This window comes from Zingiber officinale, chromosome 4B, assembly GCF_018446385.1.
Source record: "Zingiber officinale cultivar Zhangliang chromosome 4B, Zo_v1.1, whole genome shotgun sequence".
Classification (NCBI taxonomy): domain Eukaryota; kingdom Viridiplantae; phylum Streptophyta; class Magnoliopsida; order Zingiberales; family Zingiberaceae; genus Zingiber; species Zingiber officinale.
The window spans coordinates 74,265,086-74,285,965 of record NC_055993.1 but is presented as its reverse complement, the minus strand read 5'-3'; the positions used below and the strand labels follow the sequence as shown (position 1 = coordinate 74,285,965).

The window sequence follows — 20,880 nt, the reverse complement described above, 5'->3', positions numbered from 1 at the left end:
AAGGTAAACAGTCCTTATCCAAAATAATTCATGCACTAAGGTCAAAGTACTAAAAGAAAACAAAGCAAGAAGTACCCGCCTTTATATGTAAATCGTGTCAACCGTCTTCAATCAACGTCCGGATCAGGTATGGCACGGCTCGGAGAGAAGTGGATCGGCGGCAGTGGCTCGAGGTGCTCGTGCGAGGGAGAAGGGTTGCCGCTGTGTTGTCCGCGCGAGGAGGAAAGGCCGACGGCTAGGGGCTCGTCGTGACCGGAGCTGGTGCGGCGTCTCGGGTGCTGGCGTGAGGAGGTGCCGGCGGCGCCCGGAAGGCAGGAAGGAGGCGGCGGTGGCTTGGCTGGAACCGAGAGAGAAGAAGGGAGAGATGGCTCGGGTTGTCGGCGTGAGTTTTAGGGCACGGAGGGAGATAAAAGAAAAGGAAAAGGAATACAAATTTTTAAACATTTCCTCGTTTAAATAGGATAGCTGAAACAGGCTTTCTCGTAGCCCAATAACTGATCCCCTTAACCTACATCATACAAGCTCCGTTTAAATCCTAGAAAATTTCTAAAAATTCCTAAAAATTCTGTTAAAATTATTCGTCCATTAAACCTTATTATTTAATTATTATTTGGGCACCGTATTTTACAGGTCTACCTCCCCCTAGACTTATACTAATCCTTCTCCCCCTTTGATCACAAAAAAATGGGGTTTAAAAAAATCTAAGGGTTAAAGACTTAGAAAATTTTGAGATCCTTAAAAATTTGCAATAATTTTCACATAAACAGTCCCAAAAAAAAATTTAAGTAAAATTTTAAGAAAATTTTCTAAGTGAAATTACAAGAAAATTCTAAAAAACTTAAGCAGAAATTTTCAATTTCAGAACAGCTTTTAACTTAGGGGGCGTTTGGTTTAGGGTAATAGGAGTGGGGAATGGGAATGGGAATCATTGATTCCCATTGTTAATGTTTGGATTATAGGAATAGGAATACAAATAAGGGAATGAATCCTTGAAATTGGGTAATAACTCATTCCCATATACCCCCCTTCAATGAGTCATTACCCTATTTTCATCAATCAAAATATTCCCTTATTCCAAAAATACCCTTGACTTAAAACTAAAATTTTCTCCATTAATATCAAATATCAAAATATATTTATTTATTTTTTCTTTCATATCACTTATCTCTCCTTATTCTCTCTCATTATATTTTCTCTCTCATCATAGTTTCTCTCTCATCATTTTATCACACACTTTCTCTCTCCTTAATCTCTCCTATCACACTCTCTTTCCTCTTTTTTTCTCATTACACTTTCTCTCTCATCATACTTTCTCTCTTCTCAATCTCTTCCATCGCATTCTCTTCCTTCTTTTTTTCCTCATCACACTTTCTCTCTCATCATGCTTTCTCTCTCCTCAATCTCTCCCATCACACTCTCTTTTTTCTCATCATACTTTCTCTCTCCTCAATCTCTCTTATCACACTTACTCCTTTTTTCCTCAACACACTGTCTCTCTCATCATACTTTCTCTCTCAACACACTTTCTCTCTCATTATACTTTCTCTCTCATCATACTTTCTCTCTCCTCAATCTCTCTTATCACACTTACTCTTTTTTTCCTCAACACACTTTCTCTCTCATCATACTTTCTCTCTCCTCAATCTCTCCCATCATATTCACTGTTCTCTTTTTCTCTCACCATACTTTCTCTCTTCTCAATCTCTCTCATGACACACTCTCTCCTCATTTTTTTCTCACTATATTTTCTCTCTCTTCATCCTCTCCTATCATACTTTCTCTCACATCATATTTTCTCTCATCATGCTCTCTCCAATCACTTTCTCTCTCTTCATTCTTTCTTATCACACTTTCTCTCTCTTCATTCTTTCTTATCATACTTTCTCTCTCATAATACCTTCTCTCTCATCATTCTCTTTCATCATATTTTTCTCTCACATTCATCTTTCTCTCACATCTAATTTTTTCTCGTATTTTTCTTTAAGGGTAAAAAAGGAAACTTTGATTTATTCCGATAGAAGATATACAACTAACCAAATATTACTTTTAAGAGTGATATCCATGCTCATACCCATTCCCATTCCACAATACAATGATTCTCATTCCGATTCCTATTCCTAGGAAAGAACCAAACGCCCCCTTAGGTAAAAAAAATCTTCTAAAAATTTTCCTAAGTATGAATTTAATTCTTTGCAAAAATTATTTTAAAAGAAATCCTAACTTAAGATTTTTCTAAGTAAAAATTTCACGTAAAAGTATTTTTCTAAGCATAAAAATATTTTGAAAAACATGTTTCAAAAAACTTTTAAAAGCATTAATTAATTCTAATTTTAATGCTTTGACAGAAAGTTAATTAAACATTTATTTCAATATTTTGGCTTCCAGGTCGTGATGAGGCACTAGGCATTCTTGGTTATTGGAGCAACAACCACTTCCTTAGACAAAGCCTCATAGAGAAATTCATTGTTTAATTTTCTCACTAAAAGCGCTAATTTTTTATTAATATTTAGACTAAGCAAGATTTAGGAACCTAATAAAGGTTCCAGTCTACTGGATTGATTAAAAATTTCTTAGGGACATATTTTCTAGAGATATTCCTAATTTGTCCCTGGTGATATCTATAATACCAATTCAAATTTTTTAAATTTTCTAAAATTAGATGAGCATGCATGGTTTTTTAAATTATATATTTGAATTTTCAAATCTTTATTTTCTAATTTCAATTTCTTATTTTCTAATTTTGATTTGTCTAATTCTTCTAAGGGACAGGACTTAGCTAAAATTACTTTTAAATTTTTATTTCCATTTTCTAATTTACAGCAATCTTTTGTTAAAAGTTTAATGAACTTAAACATTTTGTCGGGAGGAAGAGATCGTATCTGACTTACCCTGTCGATCTCGTTGTCTGTTTCTCCCCCTGAACTGCTGCTTGCTTCCGACGTGGCTCCCCCTTCATCGATGCTCTCGATGCTCATTTCGGAAGAGCTTGACTCGCAGTCGTTGTCTTGATGACTTGCCATTAGAGCAAGTCCGGAGAATACCTCGACTTTCGACTCCAACGACGTCTCATCCCACGTCGCCTTTAGGGCCTTTCGCTTTTGGATAGGCTTCTTACCCTTCTCCTTGTCTTTGTTCTTCAGCTTAGTGCAGTTGTCCTTGACGTGCCCTTCTTCGTCGCAGTGGTAGCAGTGGATCATCCTTTTCTTCTTCCCCTGCGGATGGTTAGTAGATCTGGATTTACAAAGTTTCTTAAATCTTCTTACCATCATTACCATTTCCTCGTCGTCGAGAGAAGATTCCGACTCTAGTTCGTCTCTCGAAGCTTTGAGGGCGACGTTGTTCTTGGGCTCCTTCATTCCTGCACATCTTGACTCATGCACTTCGAATGTTGAAAAGAATTCTTCTAACGAAATTTTTTCTAAATCTTTAGAAATGTAAAGGCATCTACTAATGATGCTCATTTGGTATTTCTAGGAAAGGAATTCAGTGCATACCTGAGCGAATCTCGGTTACTTACCTTTTCTCCGAGATTCGAAAGTCCGGTAATGATTTCTTTTATTCGTGAGTGCAGATGCGCGACTGTCTCGTCTTCCCCAAGTCACAGGCTGGTGAGCTGATTGCGAAGCAGATCTCGTCTAGCGAGCTTGGCTTCGTATGTCCCTTCATGCAGCTCGAGGAACTTCTCCCAAAGTTCCTTTGCCGAGTCGTAGTTCCCGATCCTGTTGACTTCTTGAGGCGGAAGAACACTTAGCAGATGGTATTCTGCTTTGTCGTTCGCCACGAAGTCGGCCTGCTCCTTTTTCGTCCAATTGTTTTTCTCCTTACCTTCCGGTGCTGTAAAACCAAATTCCATTGTAAGCATTAATTCAAAATCGGTGGTAAAGAATACCTGCATCAGCTTTTTCCAAGTGGCGAAATCCCCTTCGAATTTCGGTGGGTGGATGCTTGGTTCGGCCATCTCGTTGCTTCGTTTGGCGGTTAGTCCTTCTGAAGCGCCTCGGCTCTGATACCACTTATAGGACCGTTGCGGCCGGCTAGAAGAGGGGGGGGGTTGAATAGCCCTATAAAAATAAAGCACAACCCTTCTTGACTTTTCAAACTAACACTTGCATATAAGATAGAAAAGCAATAAATCAAAACAGAAAAAGACGAGGCACCAGATGTTTACTTGGTTACAACCGGAGAGGTTGTTAATCCAAGGAAAATGATCGCTCTACTATCTCCTTCAGGCGGAGAAGCCTCTTTTATAGCAATGTAGGCATAGAAAGAAAGAAGCTAATCTAAACAGTGGAAGCGCACAAGCGTTGTTACAATTTCTGAACTGATTCAAAAGCTTCTGGACCAAGGCTATATTTATAGTCTTGGTCGGGGCGCCTGGAAGGGGTTCCGGGCGCCCTGGGGGGATAAAACTTTATCCCCCAATGTTCAGATTGCGTTTGACGTGATCTGGTCAACAAATCAGGTTCGGGCGCCCGGAAGGGTTCCGGGCGCCCCGGAGCCTAAAGTCAACAGATGTTGACTTTTTCATCAGGGGACCACTGCTCCAGTTCAGATCGCCTCGATCCGGGTCTTCAACTCCGGATCCGCTTACTTAGGTGATCTCTGCTATCCTGAAAAAAGGCTCACCCGAACCCAACTTTCGGTCTTCTCGAGCGGGCTTCCCTCCAGCTTCTCGTCCCTCGGAATCGCCGCGTATTTCCTTCTCGTCCGTCGGCGTACTCATCCACAGTCTTCGTCCCTCAGACGCACCGCGTGCCGTCCTTCTCGCTAGCTGCATCTCTTGCTCCTCGAGCAGTCTTCCACTCTGGCTTTCATCCCTCGGAACCCCTGCACGCTTCCTTCTCGGCCGCCGGTGTACTCTTCCGCAACGCCTCGTCCCTCGGATGCACCTCATGCTGTCCTTCTCGCTAGATGCGTCTTCCACTCGACTACCTGTGCTCCTAAGATCTTGCACACTTAGACACAAGGTTAGAAACACACAGGACCTAACTTAACTTATTTATCACACCAAAACAACTTTGGGGGTTCCAACACGAACCTTGCGTGTGGCAGGTAAGTGCCTATCGCCGGATGCATAAGGAACACGATTATATGACGACTTGACTAGACTTAGAGATTGAAACTTGATAAATTTAGGTCACCTTCGCACTGGGCATGGAGGACTACTACTTAGGTCATACTTAAACTACTTTTGTATCTTGCTCACCAATGAAATCATTTGGTAGAATTAGATTGACTTGCTAGAGATTATGATGCACTATCTAACCACGTGAATCTAAATTGCGGATTTTGCTTGAGGGCAAGCAAAGGTTTAAGTCTCGGGGTGTGATGTGCGCAAATATTATTATCATTTACGCATGTTTTAGCGCACATCCACGTACTTTATTCATATATATTCGTTGCATGATTGCCTCTTTCGTCTTGTATTCATTATATATATTTTTTTGTTCGGATATCTGCTCTTTGTTTGGTTTTGTGTTGACAGGGACGATTTTCAGAGCAAAAATGGCGATTATCTATACACCGAAACAAGCCAAAGAACACGGTCGTGCAACACACGGTCGTGTGACCAGACAAAAGGGAGCAGTGAATGGTCGTGCACCCTTGCACGGCCGTGCAGCCATGGCAGAGGCAAAGCAGCACACGACCGTGCATCATTCCACGGTCGTGCCACCCCAGGCCGAGACAAAGGAACGCCCGGCCGTGCATCCTTGCACGGTCGTGCCTCAGGGAGCAGAAACCAGAGACCACACGGCCGTGCCAATCCGCACGGCCGTGCAGCTTCGCCAGAGGAGAGGATGGGCGTGGCCGTGCCAACCTTGCACGACCGTGCCACGGGCTGTGCAGCACCCATACCCTAGCTTATAAAAGGGTCAAGAAATCTATTTTTGGGATATCTTTTGTTCGGGACTTCGTCCCTCCCCTCGGGGAAAGCCGTCGAGCTTCATCCACCGCCGTCTCTTCACGATCCGTCCATCTCTGGAGCAAGGAAGCATCCCCAAGACATCGGAATCATCAAGCATCTCTTCTTCCTTTCCTTCTAGGGTTGTAAGTATGCTTTTCTTTATGTTCTGGGGTTGTTCTTCCCCCACAATGGAGTAGACACCCTCTTCTTGAATTAGGGAGTATTTGTAATGTGATGGAGATATAGAACTATGTAGATTCACTTTGTTTCTATTCAATGACTTGTTAATGTCTTGTTCATGCTTGTGTGAGATGTTTATATTTCTATTCTTTGATTGATTGATTGATTGATGTTGAGGATTGTTGATCCCGCAAAGGGGATACCTTAGAGCGTATTGACCAAGGTACCCTAGTGATAGGGGTAACCCTTTCCGGACGTCTAAGACGTTCCCTCAAAAGGAGAGACAATCTCTTAGGAACTGCTGCTCTCATAAAGAGAGTGCTTTAGATTGTATACCCGAGGGGCCCTAGTGACAAGGGTAACTCGTTCACGGACGTCTAGGACATTCTCTGAAAGGAGAGGCAATTCCTCCATAAGGAAGTAGGTAACCGTACCGAACCTCTACCCTTATCCTTATTGTTCTTTACTAGATATGCATCCCAGTGATCTACCAAGGCGCCCTCATGACAGGGGGGTTAACCGTTACAGGATTTCACAGGGATCGTCTCTACGTGATACTTAGGGATACTGGCCAATCTAACTTCCTGCAAGAGCATTGACATAGAGGATAGAAACTAAGAAATCTATGTAGTATTTCCTAGTATTACAATGAAACCGAAATCCTAGAATCCATCTCCCGAAGCTCATTCCATCCAAGATCAGTTCTTTCTCTTTCTCTCATCCTTCTCTTTCCCTTTTCAATCACCCTTGTTAGTTTGCAAACCAAAGCCGGCTTTCAATCGTCTAGATAACTTACCCTGCGACATCTCTAGTGCTTAATCAACAGTCCCTGTGGATTCGATATTTTTATTACTGACGACGAAATCGTACACTTGCAGTTACGTAACACATGTTAGGCTTGATTTGAGAGATTAGGACCATGTTAGGCCTGGTCTATCCATACCAAGCCTAGAGTATGAGAAAAGAAGAAAAAAGAAGAAAAGAAGTCTTGTCTTCAATTAGCGTCCTCGGAATTGTCCTCCTCTTATCACTTTCAAGACTACGATCGTTTTGCACTCCAATTAATTGCCTTATTAGAATCAACACTACCACGACCCTGGTCTGATTAAGATCAAGCCCAACGTGGGCTTGATTTTTCGGAGACTGGGATCACATTCTTGCTGATCTTCCAATAATATTTTAACACATTCGGAGAAGCTGAAATAAGTAATGGAGTGCATTGTTGGACTCCTTGTAGCCTCAGAAATCTACCTGACTTAAAATGAGTATAATCAGGCATCTTTAGGTTCATTAGTGGATTTTGATAAAAAAAAAATCCACTAATTGATTTAAAGAGCTTAGATTGCATGCATTTTTGGTTCTATGAGTTTCTGAGATTGCAAGGAATCCAAATATGTCATCCATTATTATTTTAGGGATTCCCTAGTAGTGCTCTAAAGGTTTTTTTATCTTCTCATACACTGAGCTTGGTAAAAGGAGGACAACCTCCGGAGAAGTCGAAAAATATAATGGAGGGCACTGTTAGACTCCTTCCAGCCTCAGAAACCCATAATACTTGATATGGGTCAAATCAGACATGTCTAGGTCCATTAGTGAGTTTTGATCAAAATTCACTGATCGACTTACAGAGCTCAAATTACACTTATTTCAAATCTTGTGATTTCTGAGGTTACAAGGACTCTAAATATGCCCTCTATTATTATTTTTGAGCTTCCCTAGTGATGGCCTAAAGTTTTTAAAACAATAAATTTGAGTTGCTTGTGCCTAGTCTCCTAGAGACCAGGACTACTTTGGGTCTAATTTAAGAGATTAGAACCACGTTGGGCCTGAGAGATCAGGACCATGTTGGACCTGGTCTTCCCATACCAGGCCTAGTGTGTGAGAAAAGAAGAAGAAAAAAAAGTGTTGTTTTCCATTAGCGTGTCGAGAATTATCCTCCTTTTATCACTTTCAGGACTATAATTATTTTGCACTCTAATTAATTGCCTTATCAGAATCAATACTCTCATGGGCCTAGTTTGATTTAGAACGACCAAATCAAACTAGGCCCAATGTGGGTATGATTCTTGGAGACAAGATCACATTTTAACTGATTCTTTCAATAATATTTTAACATCTCTAGGGAAATCAAAATAAATCAAAATAAGTAATAGAAGATATTGTTAGACTCTTTGTAGTCTTAAAAATCTATAGAATTTGAAATATGTCTAATCTGACCAATTTAGATCCATTACTGGATTTTAATGAAAATCCATTAATCAATCTAGATAGGTTCGATTTGATCTATTTTAGATCTTGTGAGTTTTTAATATCGTAAAGAGTCCAACGATATTTTTTATTGCTTATTTCATTCTCTCCGAAGCTAGAATATGATCTTAATCTCTTAAAAAATAAAATCCAGATTAGACCTGATTTGAATCAAACTAAGTCTCTGGCAATGTAAATTAATATCATCAGTGGTACGAATATAATTAAATTGGGTTGTTGATTTTTAAAAATTAACATAATAATTAGGTATATGCTCGTTATATAAGAAGAAGGAAAAAATAAATAAATACATAAACGAAAAAAAAAAATCAGATTGACGTACCAGTAAAATTGAAAGACCAGTGCGGCATTAATAATTATTAAAGTACAGTGTGCTTTTGATAAATTTTCATATGTACTTTATCAATTCCCGATATTTAATTGAATATTTTTTTTATAATATTATATTATGCATTTCTCTTTTTTATTTTAAATAGAAGAAAGGAACGTGGGGACGGAGCCTGCCTTATTTTTATTTTATTATTATTTATTTATTTTGCGAGGCAGACAGAGAGAAGTGTGAGAGAGATACGTACGGGGAACTAGAGAGAGATGGTGGTAAAAGCTCCTTCCTTCTCCCTCTTCCACTCTCTCGTATCCTAGAACCAAAGTACTTGAGAGAGGCGGAAGAAATTGATGAAGAATGAAGAATGAAGAATGAAGAATGAAGAAAGGAAGAGCAAGAGCAAAGAGCATGTCCCATGGCTCGGATGGAACGAAGAGCGTAGATAGCTTCGAGTGCAAGATACCTGCTTCAGCTCTCTGATTGTTTGTTTCTTCTCTGTTGAATCGAGACGTGAGAGAAGATACAGATTTGGTTTCTTGAATGAAGCGGCCTTAGATGAGGGCATTTCCCTTTCATGTCCGGAGGAAAGGGGGCTCAGAAGCCGCGGAAAGAGTATTAGAGGCAAAGCGAGCTTTTTTCTCGGCGAATAACGGGTCAAAGCTAGGGATTCAAGAGGGAGGGGAACCAAGATCGGTGCTTGATCGCAGGAGCCCTAGCCCTCCCACCTCCACAGCCACAGTGTCTTCTTCCTTGGGCGGCTCAGGTTCATCCGACAACGCCGGAGTGGCGGCGGTCTCCGAGTCCGCTGCAGGGGAGGGCGGCGGCGGCGGTGCAGGCTGGAAGGAAGAGTGGGCGGCCGAGCTGCACCCGGTACCAGCCGGCCTTGACCTGGGCTTCAACGCGAGTGGTGCAAAATGCGGCCTTGGAGTCGACGACTGGGAGACGATTCTCTCCGAGGATTCCGCCATCTCCCCCGTCCGCGAGCAGACTTTTCTCGGTTGGATCATGGGCGATGCCGACCACCCTACCTCAGCCCGTCTGAAGCAGCATCTCTTCGCTCATAGTCCGCCGGATTTCGATGTAAATAATGGCGGCTTTGGATTGGGGATTCTCGACCCAGGCAACGGAAGCATTGAAGACGTGGGTACTTTCGTCGCCGCCAACAGTGTTGGAGGCGACTTTCCATTCCCGAGTAGTAACAGCTGGGTATCGCCGCCGTCCACCGTCACCAGCATCAAAGAGACCCCCATTTTCCCCACAAACGATAGTCAGCTAATCTCGCCGCCTCTTCCGCCGGCGGGCAACTTCGCCTCGCTGTTCTCTTTGCCACCGGGAATATACTTGCCGGACCCTTTGGAGGATAAGCTGCAGCTATTTGGCTCAAGCTTTCTCTTCAATCATCAATCCGCCGCCCCGAATCCGTCCTTCTTTCTCAGAGTAGGGCAGGCAGAGAAGCAGCAGCTGTCTCACCTCCTCATCCCTACACAACCGAAGCTCCCTTTTCTTGCATCTGGCGGTAGCTCGGACATCTTCCCTAGGCAGCAACTCGAGCAGCAACAGCAAAATCCAGGATTTTCTCCGCCTCAGCTCCAACAAAGGTCGGTGAAACCCAAACTGTCAGTTTCCGGTGATGATGCGGCAACACCTGTAGCGGCTCAGCAGCTACAACAGGCATTGGTTGACCTGCTTATCGAAGCTGCAAAGATGGTCGAGGTTAGAAATTTCGTCGGCGCGCACAGGATATTGGCGCGGCTCAATCACCAGCTCCCTTCCCCATCAGGGAAGCCCCTTCTCCGCTCTGTCTTCTACTTCAAGGAGGCACTGCAACGTGTACTCTGTAACGGGCCTATTCCTGATCTCTCTTGCAATGCATCCTCCCTTCATCAGCCGAGTCCATTGTCAATGCAATTTGACATTTTGCACAAGCTCAGTGCCTACAAGACATTCTCCGAAGTCTCTCCCATCGTCCAATTCTCCAACTTTACCTGCATTCAAGCGCTCTTGGAAGAGCTTTGTACCTCCGACTACATCCACATCGTAGACTTCGACATTGGAGTTGGTGGACAATGGTCTTCCTTCATGCAGGAGCTAGCACAGCGACGCCTCTCTTCTGCAAATCCAGTGCGAATGCTGAAAATGACAGTGATCGTGTCTAATTATGTCCAGGACAATCTGGAGCTCCACCTTGTACGGGACAATCTCGCCCATTTTGCAAGTGATCTTAATATTCCCTTTGAATTACGCTTCCATAGTCTGGAATCATCCGATGCCATGGAGCTCCATGTAACTGGAGGTGAAGCTGTTGCTGTAAATCTCCCTATAGGCTCTGGAAACCTTCCCTTACCATCCATTCTCCGCCTCGTCAAGCAACTCTCCCCGAAGATTGTCGTCTCAGTCGACCAAGGTTGGGATTGGAGTGACTTGTCATTCTCGCAGCATTTCCTACATACTTTTCAGTCCTCCATGGTGCTTATGGATTCCATCGATGCCACTGGGACTAACCAAGATATGACAGCCAAAATTGAGAAGTTTCTGCTTCAACCAAGGATAGAAAGTTCTATTCTCGGGCGATATCTTGCTCCCGTCAAGATACTTCCCTGGAGAACACTCTTTACTACCTCTGGTTTTATCCCTATTCAACTCAGCAGTTTCATGGAGACACAGGCCGACTGCCTTTTGAAGAGAGTGCAGGTGAGAGGGTTTCATGTGGAGAAGCGTCAAGCGACTCTTAACCTCTACTGGCAACGCAAGGAGCTCGTCTCAGTGTCAGCTTGGAGGTGCTGAAGATCAAGCTACCTGGTTACATTCATGTAATCCTTGTGTCCTGATTCTTGAATACCGGTAATTCACTCTTGGTTTAGATGCTTCCATAACTTAATCCTCTATTACGGTAAGCATCATTATTGTCTTAGCTTTGTCTTGCCGGTTATATCACCTCGTTTATGTTCTATATGTTTCAAGCAAAATGAAATTGGAACGTCTGATTATCATGTCCTAACTATTATCCTTGTTCTTTTGTTTGTGCTGATAATATGATTACAGTTGAATTTGCTTCTTGGTTATGTGCTGTATTATTTACGTATCACATAGGATTCAATCAGAATTTTGATGTTCTTGAATTTGAATTGAGTGTTCAAAGACTTAAGCAACATATCAGACTACCATCATTCTGGCTTATAGTACAGCTATGTATCAGTAGGAAATTTGATAGGAGTTTGAATCAACATGCATTCTTACATGAAACACAACTCTTCGAACTATCAAGATTAGGTCAAGATTAGTTAACAGTTTGACTTGATGAGATGCAAGATTTGGTTAAATTCTGCTAGTAGTCTACCCAAGTTTGAGTTTCTGTCAGGCTTGTAGATCTAAATGTTGGGCTTATTGATTAATAATGATATAGTTCCTCCATAGCGTCAGCATTCGAATGTCGATATCTGATAAAAGTTATGGAGGGATAGAAGAAGAATCCAAGTGGAAGGTGATTGCTTTGCTCGTTCACGGTTACACTATTAAAAGAACAACCAATGCTAACATTTTAGTGAGATCATCAAAGGAGCAAGCTTCGCAACCATTCAAATTTGACTTTGATGGATAAGCTACAAACTCTCAGAAAAGAATTGTTATGGGTATTAAGTCAGAAGTCTTGGCAACTGATGTGGAATAACAGAGCCTAGAATTTTGAGACCGTTTTGATTGGCGATTATAGACGGGTAAGCTTTGAGAGACCATAACTCTTAACTCAGGTTGAATCATGGAGCCTATAATATATCAAATCAAAGCTCATTTAAAGATCTACATTTATTACTAGATTTATCTGTAACGAACCATTTGTAGGCCCAAAAAAGGTCGTTTAAAGTCTTTTCGAGGCTCGGAAGAATTAGGGTTTTTGAGACTTTATAATTTAGGTTATGTTCATCTTTTACAGAGTTTTGAGACTATTTAAACCATTTGTTTAGTTGATGTTGGGTTTTTTTTATCATCAATTATCTTTTCCTTTTCTCAAAATACTGTGTTTTGGATATCTATTTTCTGATATTCGGCTGAATTAATGGGTCTTTAGAAGATTCTTTCCGGCATTCGTGTTCGTGTCAAAGAATTCAATAGTTTATGCTCCAACAAACTCAGTTCGACTATTTCTTCCTTTCCAAGCTCCGCAGTGCTGGTAGACTGATTACTAGCAGCAAAACTTGAGACAATGTAATCTCCTTTTGCACGGTAGGCATTCGCGTGCAGCTTCGAGAGAATGATTAGTCTCCTTTTGCACAGTTAGATTCCTTTGCTAGATTGATGTCTCCCTAATGAGTCCATTATGTTCATTGTCTTCGAACATGTTCGTATCATTTTAGCTTCTTTCCCTGCCTTTTTGGACTTTTTATATATATATTTTTTACAGGTATTATGACAATCTTATAGAAAGGGCGAATGCCTTCACTGTTCTTTACACAATGAAGTCCAAATAGATTTTGTCACCAGACATTTCTTCTTGTTGTTTTTTGTTTTTAATGATCGACACTACTTGTTTTTTTGTTTTTAATGATCGACACTACTTGTTTTTTTGTTTTTAATGATTGGCACAACTATTGGAAGCCCCCACTTTGTTTTTTAATTATCCTTCTACCCTCCAGTACTGTTTTTTTTATTATCTTCCATTTAAATTTTGAATCGGTCGGATGCATTGCATTGTAGCAGTTATCAAACTGTAATTACTACAATACATATTTAACATGTTTAAAAACATTCATATTATAGCTGTTACAATGCAGATTTAATTTTATTCACCAATCATTCACATTGTAATAACTGCAGTTTCGTATATGTTAAAATACAGATTCAACTTGGTCATTTAATATTCATGTTATAGCAGTTATGAAATTATAAGTGCTACAATATGTTCAACGGTTATAATTTTGTAACTATTACAATATATCTGATCGATTTAGAATTTAAACAGAAAATAATAAGAATAAGAGAATAGAAGGATAAATATACAGGGTTGAGAAGGAGTATTCTTTTGATTAAAAAGTAAAATGAGACGCCCTTTGGATAATATTAGCAGCAAACATAAAACCATCACCTCGGCGGCCCCTTTAGGATGACTGTCTGAAAGAAAAGTAAATTACGAGGGCTTCATCCACCAACAACAAAAGGAGATAAATCATGAGGATTTTGTTCAGCAACATCAACACATGGGTAGACCCTTTGGATAATATTGAAAGTTGGGTGGTCGTCACTCGTCAAGTAAAATGCAGAATTTAGTTGTCCCTTTTAGCTTTCAGTGATCTACAGAAAGCCCGTGTGAGTTGATTTCGACAGCTCGTGACATTGTCGCATTCTCATCAAATTATTGCTGCCCTTGTATTCCGCAAACAGCTTTTGTGATATTTTCAATCAATTGTGCAAAATTTTCACACATATATAAATAAATTGTTCTTTTTGTTTTCATATGGTTGTTGAATCTCCCGTTTACTTTTCAGGCTAGAAACACAAGTAAAAAAACTTCACTTTTCATTCTCAAGCAAAAGGATAGTTTACAGGCACTAGCTTGGCAATGGCTGAAATTAAGTGGAATTGTCAATCGTCCTGCAGCTGCTACAGGGATTAATGGTGCGAAAACACAGTCAAATTTCAAATTGTAGTTCCAGGGTTCATCGGTGCTTTTGTCCATATCTAGTTAGTGAATCAAACTTTGTATGGTTGTCAGTACTGAAATATTGTAATGTCGCCTATTCTAAAACAAGATCGTTCATGGCTAAATGGTTTCTTTCCTTCTTGATCTCTCACATGTGCTGTCTCTCTCTCCCAGTTCACATGACAGCCCCACGCTGTATTCTTGATTCACAAGGAACCAATAAATAAGTTTTTGAAATACCTAAATCACATATCATATCATAGTTTTAAAATTATATATCCACTTTCTATTTTATCCTCATCTTCAAATTAATGCATCTAAAAAAAATCAGTCAATTGATATTTTTTCCTAATCGAATTGATTTTTTTTTTGTTGTGTTCGAAAAATCCATCAGTTAGTTTCGACCAAAATTAGTCGATGGCCCCAAAGACATCGGAATGATAAAATTAGTTACTATGTATTCGTCTAGTTCTCCTAATTATAAAAGTACTATTAAATATCAATTTGATCAAATATATTGAGAGCAATAATTTTTTTAAACACAAATATATTCAAAAAAATCACTGCTCTTAATATGTTGTATCAAATTGATGTTTATTAGTATTTTTACAATCAGGGGAACTAGAAAAACATATAAGAACCGACTTCGTGTCATTTCGAGTTCTTTATGTCTATCAGCTGGTTTATGGACCTAGAAATCTTGAAATAGTATAAAACCAATTTCAATGTGTTCGACTAATTCTTCTGATTGTAAAACTATTATCAAACATTAATTTAACTAAATATATTGAGAGCGGTGATTTTTTGAACATAAATATGTTAAAAAAATTAATTCATGTTAAAAAAATTACTGCTCTCAATATATTGAGTCAAATTGATATTTTTTTTACCGTTAGGAGAACTAGACGAATATATAAGTACTGATTCCATGTTATCCCTAGGTTTCTAGGTTCATAAATCGATTTTGGCCGAAACTGATGAATGGATTTTTCAAACAAAAATCAATTCGACTAGAAAAAAAAATCAATCCAATAGAATTGATTTAAGGACGAGGGTAAATGAGAAGTGAGTGCATGATTCAGAAATTTTAAAATTATGGTGCGTGATTTAGGTATTTTGAAAACTTATCTATGGGGTTCGGTAAAAAATTGAAAAGTCTTTGCCTACCTCATTTGGTAGCTAAAGATGAATATGTTTGGATATCTTTCACGAGATTAATTTATAGTCAATCGTCATGTGGTTTGAGCGTGGGAGAAATTTTTTTCCCTGAGACTATGCGTTCGTCGAAAATTGATCCCTTAATCTATTATAGTATATCTATCATATCACCTTCATCTTTGTCCTCATCCGCTAGAAGATTGATTAATAGTTAAATATGCCCCCAGGCGTAGCGCAGACGGTGGGCGCATGACATCTCTGGCGTAATTGTCAGGGGTCGATTCTCAGGAACTAATGACCTGGGATTTATCCCACTATACGCCTATGCTTATATACCTGCATATACCTCCCTTCATATTCATAAGGTCGATATTAGGGGAGTCACTAAGGTAACAACTCTATCTTTGATTAAGAGCTAAATATTCAATTAAAATCAAACTAATTAATTTTTTTAACTAAATGAACCGTTAAAAATTTACCATTAAAATCAAATAAATAAAAAATTCAATCCATAACTGAATTAATTAATTTGAAAAATAAAAATTAAATTACTAAATAAATTTAATTAAAATTTTAAATTAATTGATTAGTTTTGCCGACCATGTTTTGAATAATTTTCCTTTGTTGCAGTTTCTTACCTGCCTTTTGTCAGTGGTGGGGTGGTGCGTCACTGCATTGGCAAGATGGCGATCGACAATTTGGCACATAATTGAACAAGAGCCCCGGACTATGCGGTAGTGCCCATGTAGTCTCATAATTATTCATGATTTACTTCTCAACATGTATTGTAGTGTAATAATCTAATACTGAGTTTAAATAATAATAATAATAAGAAGAAGAAGAAAAGAAAAAGAAGAAGAAGAAAAGTTTGATGGAGTTTGCTTAAGAGGTTGGACTTGGAGCTAGCAAGGTCCCAAAGACGGCGACAGCACACTGCTGAGAAGTCATTTTCAGTGTTCAGAAAACAAAAGCAGAGCGCAGAGCGTCCTCAGGGTTACAGGCATCGATATCCATGTCCCTATGCATATCCATTCAGACTTCCCAGAATCACAGCCACACCTTAGCCTCTTGGTTTTGTTGTAAAGTTAAAAATGACTGTGGCCAAGTCTCAGAGCAACATTCATTATATTTCCCAGCATTTTATTCGACCAGATTTCAATGTTATCTATTTCGTATACCTAACTCGTATAATTTAAAAAAATACATAGCATTATACCTCTCTTCTCTCTTTTTCACAAAATAATAGTATTCATTTCCTTATGTAATAATATTTTTCACAAAATAATTTAGAAAGACGCAACTACTTATTTTTGGAATCACGAAAGTTCGGGAAAATAGTAGCCATTTCCTTATTTGGTTAGAGGATATTAAAGTTTTGCCAGGCTTAATAAATAAATTTGGGTATAATTAAAAAGGAAGCTGCTGTAAAAAGAGCAGTTTTATTATATTTCTATATCAATTTTTTTTTTTTAAATAGCCATCATCGTAATAGTTGTTATAATATATTAAAATATATAATTTTTAAAAGATTAAAATCATTATAAAATTATTATGACAAATATTTAAATACTTAATGACTACTTAACAACAATTGCAATAATCATTAATTAATTGTTATAATATTATAATAGTCATTTAGACATTTAATGATTGTTAGATTATTATAAGTTATTTTAATGGGTACTAAAATAATTTTAAGTATTTTTAAATGCTTTTAATTAAGTTTACATAATTTTAATTAAAATTCTTTTGATATAAAAGAGTTTTATGTATAATATTTTTTATCAAATTAAATTAATTTATGCCAATTGACCAAATATGCATTTAGAATTGTGGAATTCTCAAAATATACACATAACTTTCAGATTTTCTAATGAACATACTCCTTTCTGATTTTATCTCACCCGTCAATAATTGTTTTTTCTAAGGCATCCAAGGTGCTACTTTTGAAACTTAGAATCACTCTAATGCTAATTTTTTAAAAATATAATCACATATTAATTTTTAAAATACAGTACTAGGTATTGATTTTAAAGTTTATGTAGCACTTAAATGATGCTAATTTTTGAAATACAGACTAATGCTGTTCTTTGAAATTTAGCATAATTTTTATAATACAATGCTACAATGGTTGGCAGAAGGACTAAAATGAGAAATAAATGCATCTTTTGAAGAATCTGAAAATTAATTACATCTTTAAGAATTTCACAACTTTACGTGCCTTCTTCCATCAATTGCAGATGATTTTATTATAATATTATATTTAGGATAAAACCTAAACTGACGCATTCTTATAATTTTTCAAAAAGTTTAATGATTACTGATTTTTATTTTTTTGATCTATTAAGCTTTCTTTCTGTCCAACAACGCACACCTCCCAGGGATGTTCAAGACAGGTCGGTAGGTGCCTGGGACAGCCTTGCCCAGGACTGCAAAGTCGTGAACGCTCAAGGTAGAATTTTTAGGTGCAAGTTGTCGATTCCTTGCAGGATAATGCAGATAAAAGAAAATGGTGCAACTGTTGCCTCCACGAGAAGGAAAAGGTTCCTTTTGAGTTAGTCTGTCAGTCTTCTCTTATAAAACTCTCGTCCTTCAGATATAAGGAGCCTTTAACTTTCTTTATGTGTCATCATCCTTCACACTCTACTTATGTAGAGAATGTATTGTGCCCTTAACTATCTTCCTGTGTGATTCTTCGCACTCTCCTTAGTTCGCTACTCATGCATCATTACACTCCGTTGCTCCTTGTCAAATGGTCACTCAGATGTCTCACACCGCCTTTCATCGATCTCCGTGGACCCAAACTATCGACTGACTGCACAAATTATCTTCATGTGTATCCGAGTCTTTCAAGCACACACATCAAAGTACAAATGAAAATCTAATTTAACCCTTCGACAAAACATCAAAATCGAAGATGGATACAATTGCACCAATAATTAAGTATGGCATAATACATCTTTCGAGCTAGCAATGTCCTTAACAGGTAATTAGCACTCTAGACTCAAGCAACCAAAGCATTCTCAAAATCTAAGCTTATACTTTCCGCATCTTTCATAGTGACAATTAAAACCCCAACTATGTTCATTCTCCATGTGCCGAGAAAAGCATGAATGCTTTCTAATTTTATGACTTGGATGCTAAACCCCCATAATCAAGTCTATTTGCTTGCACATCTTCTTTCTTTACCCCCAACAAACTTCATCAAGCGTCCCTTCTTGATCCATTCTTTAATACTAAACCAACTAATGTATTAATCAACAATTACCTATGATATTGTCTTGTTCCACTTATGTATTTTAGGCCAAAGACTTGTTGGGGCACAAGCAAGAAATTTTGATCTTTAACTTTTAAGAAAGTCTTAGACTAAGGAATATTCAGTGAAATTTCATCTTTAACTTTCTTATCATGTAGCATTCTCCTAGACTAAGGAATATGGAACGTAATTTTATCATTAACAAAAGAACTGATGAATAAGCAGAAAATGCATGCAGAATTTCAGTATAGTAAATGATTCATTAAAAAAAAATATGTTTGACAAGAATAAGAGTAAAATTTTCTAAAATTAGACTGCAGCATAATCGAGCAATCAGTTTATGAATCAAATATTCAGAAATATCTAAGACAGTCAATCATCGTCGTGTTGATAGAAGCAAACTGAAGCTTCTTCCAACACCTTTGTTGGCAACTGTAGAAATTATCCATAGCTATGAAGAATGTTTTGTTTCCTTCAGTATGGTTTCAGATTTCTAGTTGATCTTTGTATCCAAGTGTATTTACACCTAAGAGTTTCCTTATTTCTTGCACATCGATCTTATATTTTATTATAGGGCATTGACCCAAGTGAATGGATAATCCAATTAACCTAATCTCCTTATTTACAAACAAGTGACTAATATTAAGCATATAACCAGTTTAATTATAAATTGACCAATCAAATTATAAGATGTAAAGAAGATCTTTGAGCTCATGCATCTTACGAGAATCCCAGTTTGCTGGTTATCAGATTCCTGATTCCAGAAAAGAAATCTAGTTTAACCTATAAGTAATTGGTTCGAGTACAGGGATATTGCATATTTGCTTGTCATTTAGGATTAAAAAAGCACGTAACAAATGATGGGACTTGAGGCCTTGCTACTAACTACTCTACTAAACTTGGTCCTCTATTTTGTGGGGAGGGACACAACATCATATGCGGTAGATATTCATGATGTCCACCGGCTTTATGACGGGGGAAACCTACATTCCCAGGTGAATTCAAACTTGGATGCTCATAAGACCTGCATCTAGATATGAAAGCAAGAACATTCCATACATTGACCATGCTCGATGATCAGGGTGAACTAATTTAGGGTGAAGAAGTTGCCAAGAGTTCTTCAAATGAGGTACTCATGTTGTTTTCCGAAGAGTTTGCAACCCATTCATCAAATTTGGTTTTTTGATGATGCTAGATCTCACTAAAAAATTTGTAAAGTGGTTGTTTTTGAAGTAGTATAGCTTTACAAATTAGAGCAACTAAATTCAAACTAGATAAACTCCTTCGAAATTTTCTAGTTAACCTTGCTCTGAAGTTCCACACTCATGTTAATTGAAACAAAGTCACGCATTAACACAAATTAAACTTTGCCAATTTTCCAACAAAGCAGTAATTATAAGCAATCAGAAGTCTGGACTTGCATAATTTCATGAGGTGTATGACTCTAGTGCTCAACAAAATCTATAAAAAAAAAAAAAGCAATAAAATCTTGCATTTTTTCACCACAAATTGCAAACTAAAAGGAAGCAAGATAACCAAAATTTTATGTAATCTGACAAATTATGAATGGTCTGTATCATGGCAGCTCTACTAGTCTGCTTGTCTTGCATGTAGGCTTGCTTGATTTTATATAATTTGACAAATTATGAATGCCTGTATCATGACAGCTCTACTGGTTTCTTTCTCTTGCATTAGGCTTGCTTGATTAAAATCTATCTACCTCACTATAGATACATAGATAATCCCTTGCGCCGGCATAGTAGTCTGACAAGGTCATTGAAGTCTTCTAGATAAAAAAAATAGCCCAAAGCTCCCGCCAATGGACAATTCCGGGGAAAGGTCTATTGTACACAGTCTTACTCTACTTTGAAAGAGGTTTCCGAGACTCGAATCCGTAACATATAAGTCACATGGTAGTAATTTTACTGTTGCATCAAGGAATTGAAGTCTTCTAACGCCTAAATTATATATCCATGAATGTTTAATTATGAGCATGATCTACCTTTCAAACACACAACAAACTCAATCTAAACGATACTATGCAATTCATAAAAGCTTCCAGCGAATAACCTAGAAGCAGACTCATACCTAATTATCCTAATGCAAAAAGTAATAATAATTGTCAAGCCATATTCATCAAAATGTCATTCAAACAG

At 38.3% G+C, this 20,880-nt stretch overlaps 1 protein-coding gene across 2 annotated transcripts; it reads left to right on the top strand.

The window, feature by feature from the left end:
- Positions 1-8,879: 8,879 nt before the first annotated feature.
- On the top strand, positions 8,880-14,434 carry LOC121975154 (scarecrow-like protein 27). 2 transcript variants are annotated; one of them, XR_006110276.1, is made up of 2 exons: positions 8,880-11,519; positions 14,156-14,434. XR_006110276.1 is itself a non-coding variant. In XM_042526602.1 (1 exon), exon 1 carries the CDS (start codon positions 9,234-9,236, stop codon positions 11,460-11,462), a length of 2,229 nt encoding a protein of 742 aa, XP_042382536.1. In that variant the 5' UTR covers positions 8,880-9,233; the 3' UTR covers positions 11,463-11,740. The 2 variants fall into 2 exon arrangements, 1 of the variants encoding a protein (XP_042382536.1); XM_042526602.1 differs by lacking the exon at positions 14,156-14,434 and having other exon boundaries at positions 8,880-11,740.
- Positions 14,435-20,880: the final 6,446 nt, after the last annotated feature.

Coding starts and splice junctions, on each gene's coding strand:
- LOC121975154 (XM_042526602.1), top strand. CDS start 9,234: ATGAGGGCATTTCCCTTTCATGTCCGGAGGAAAGGGGGCTCAGAAGCC.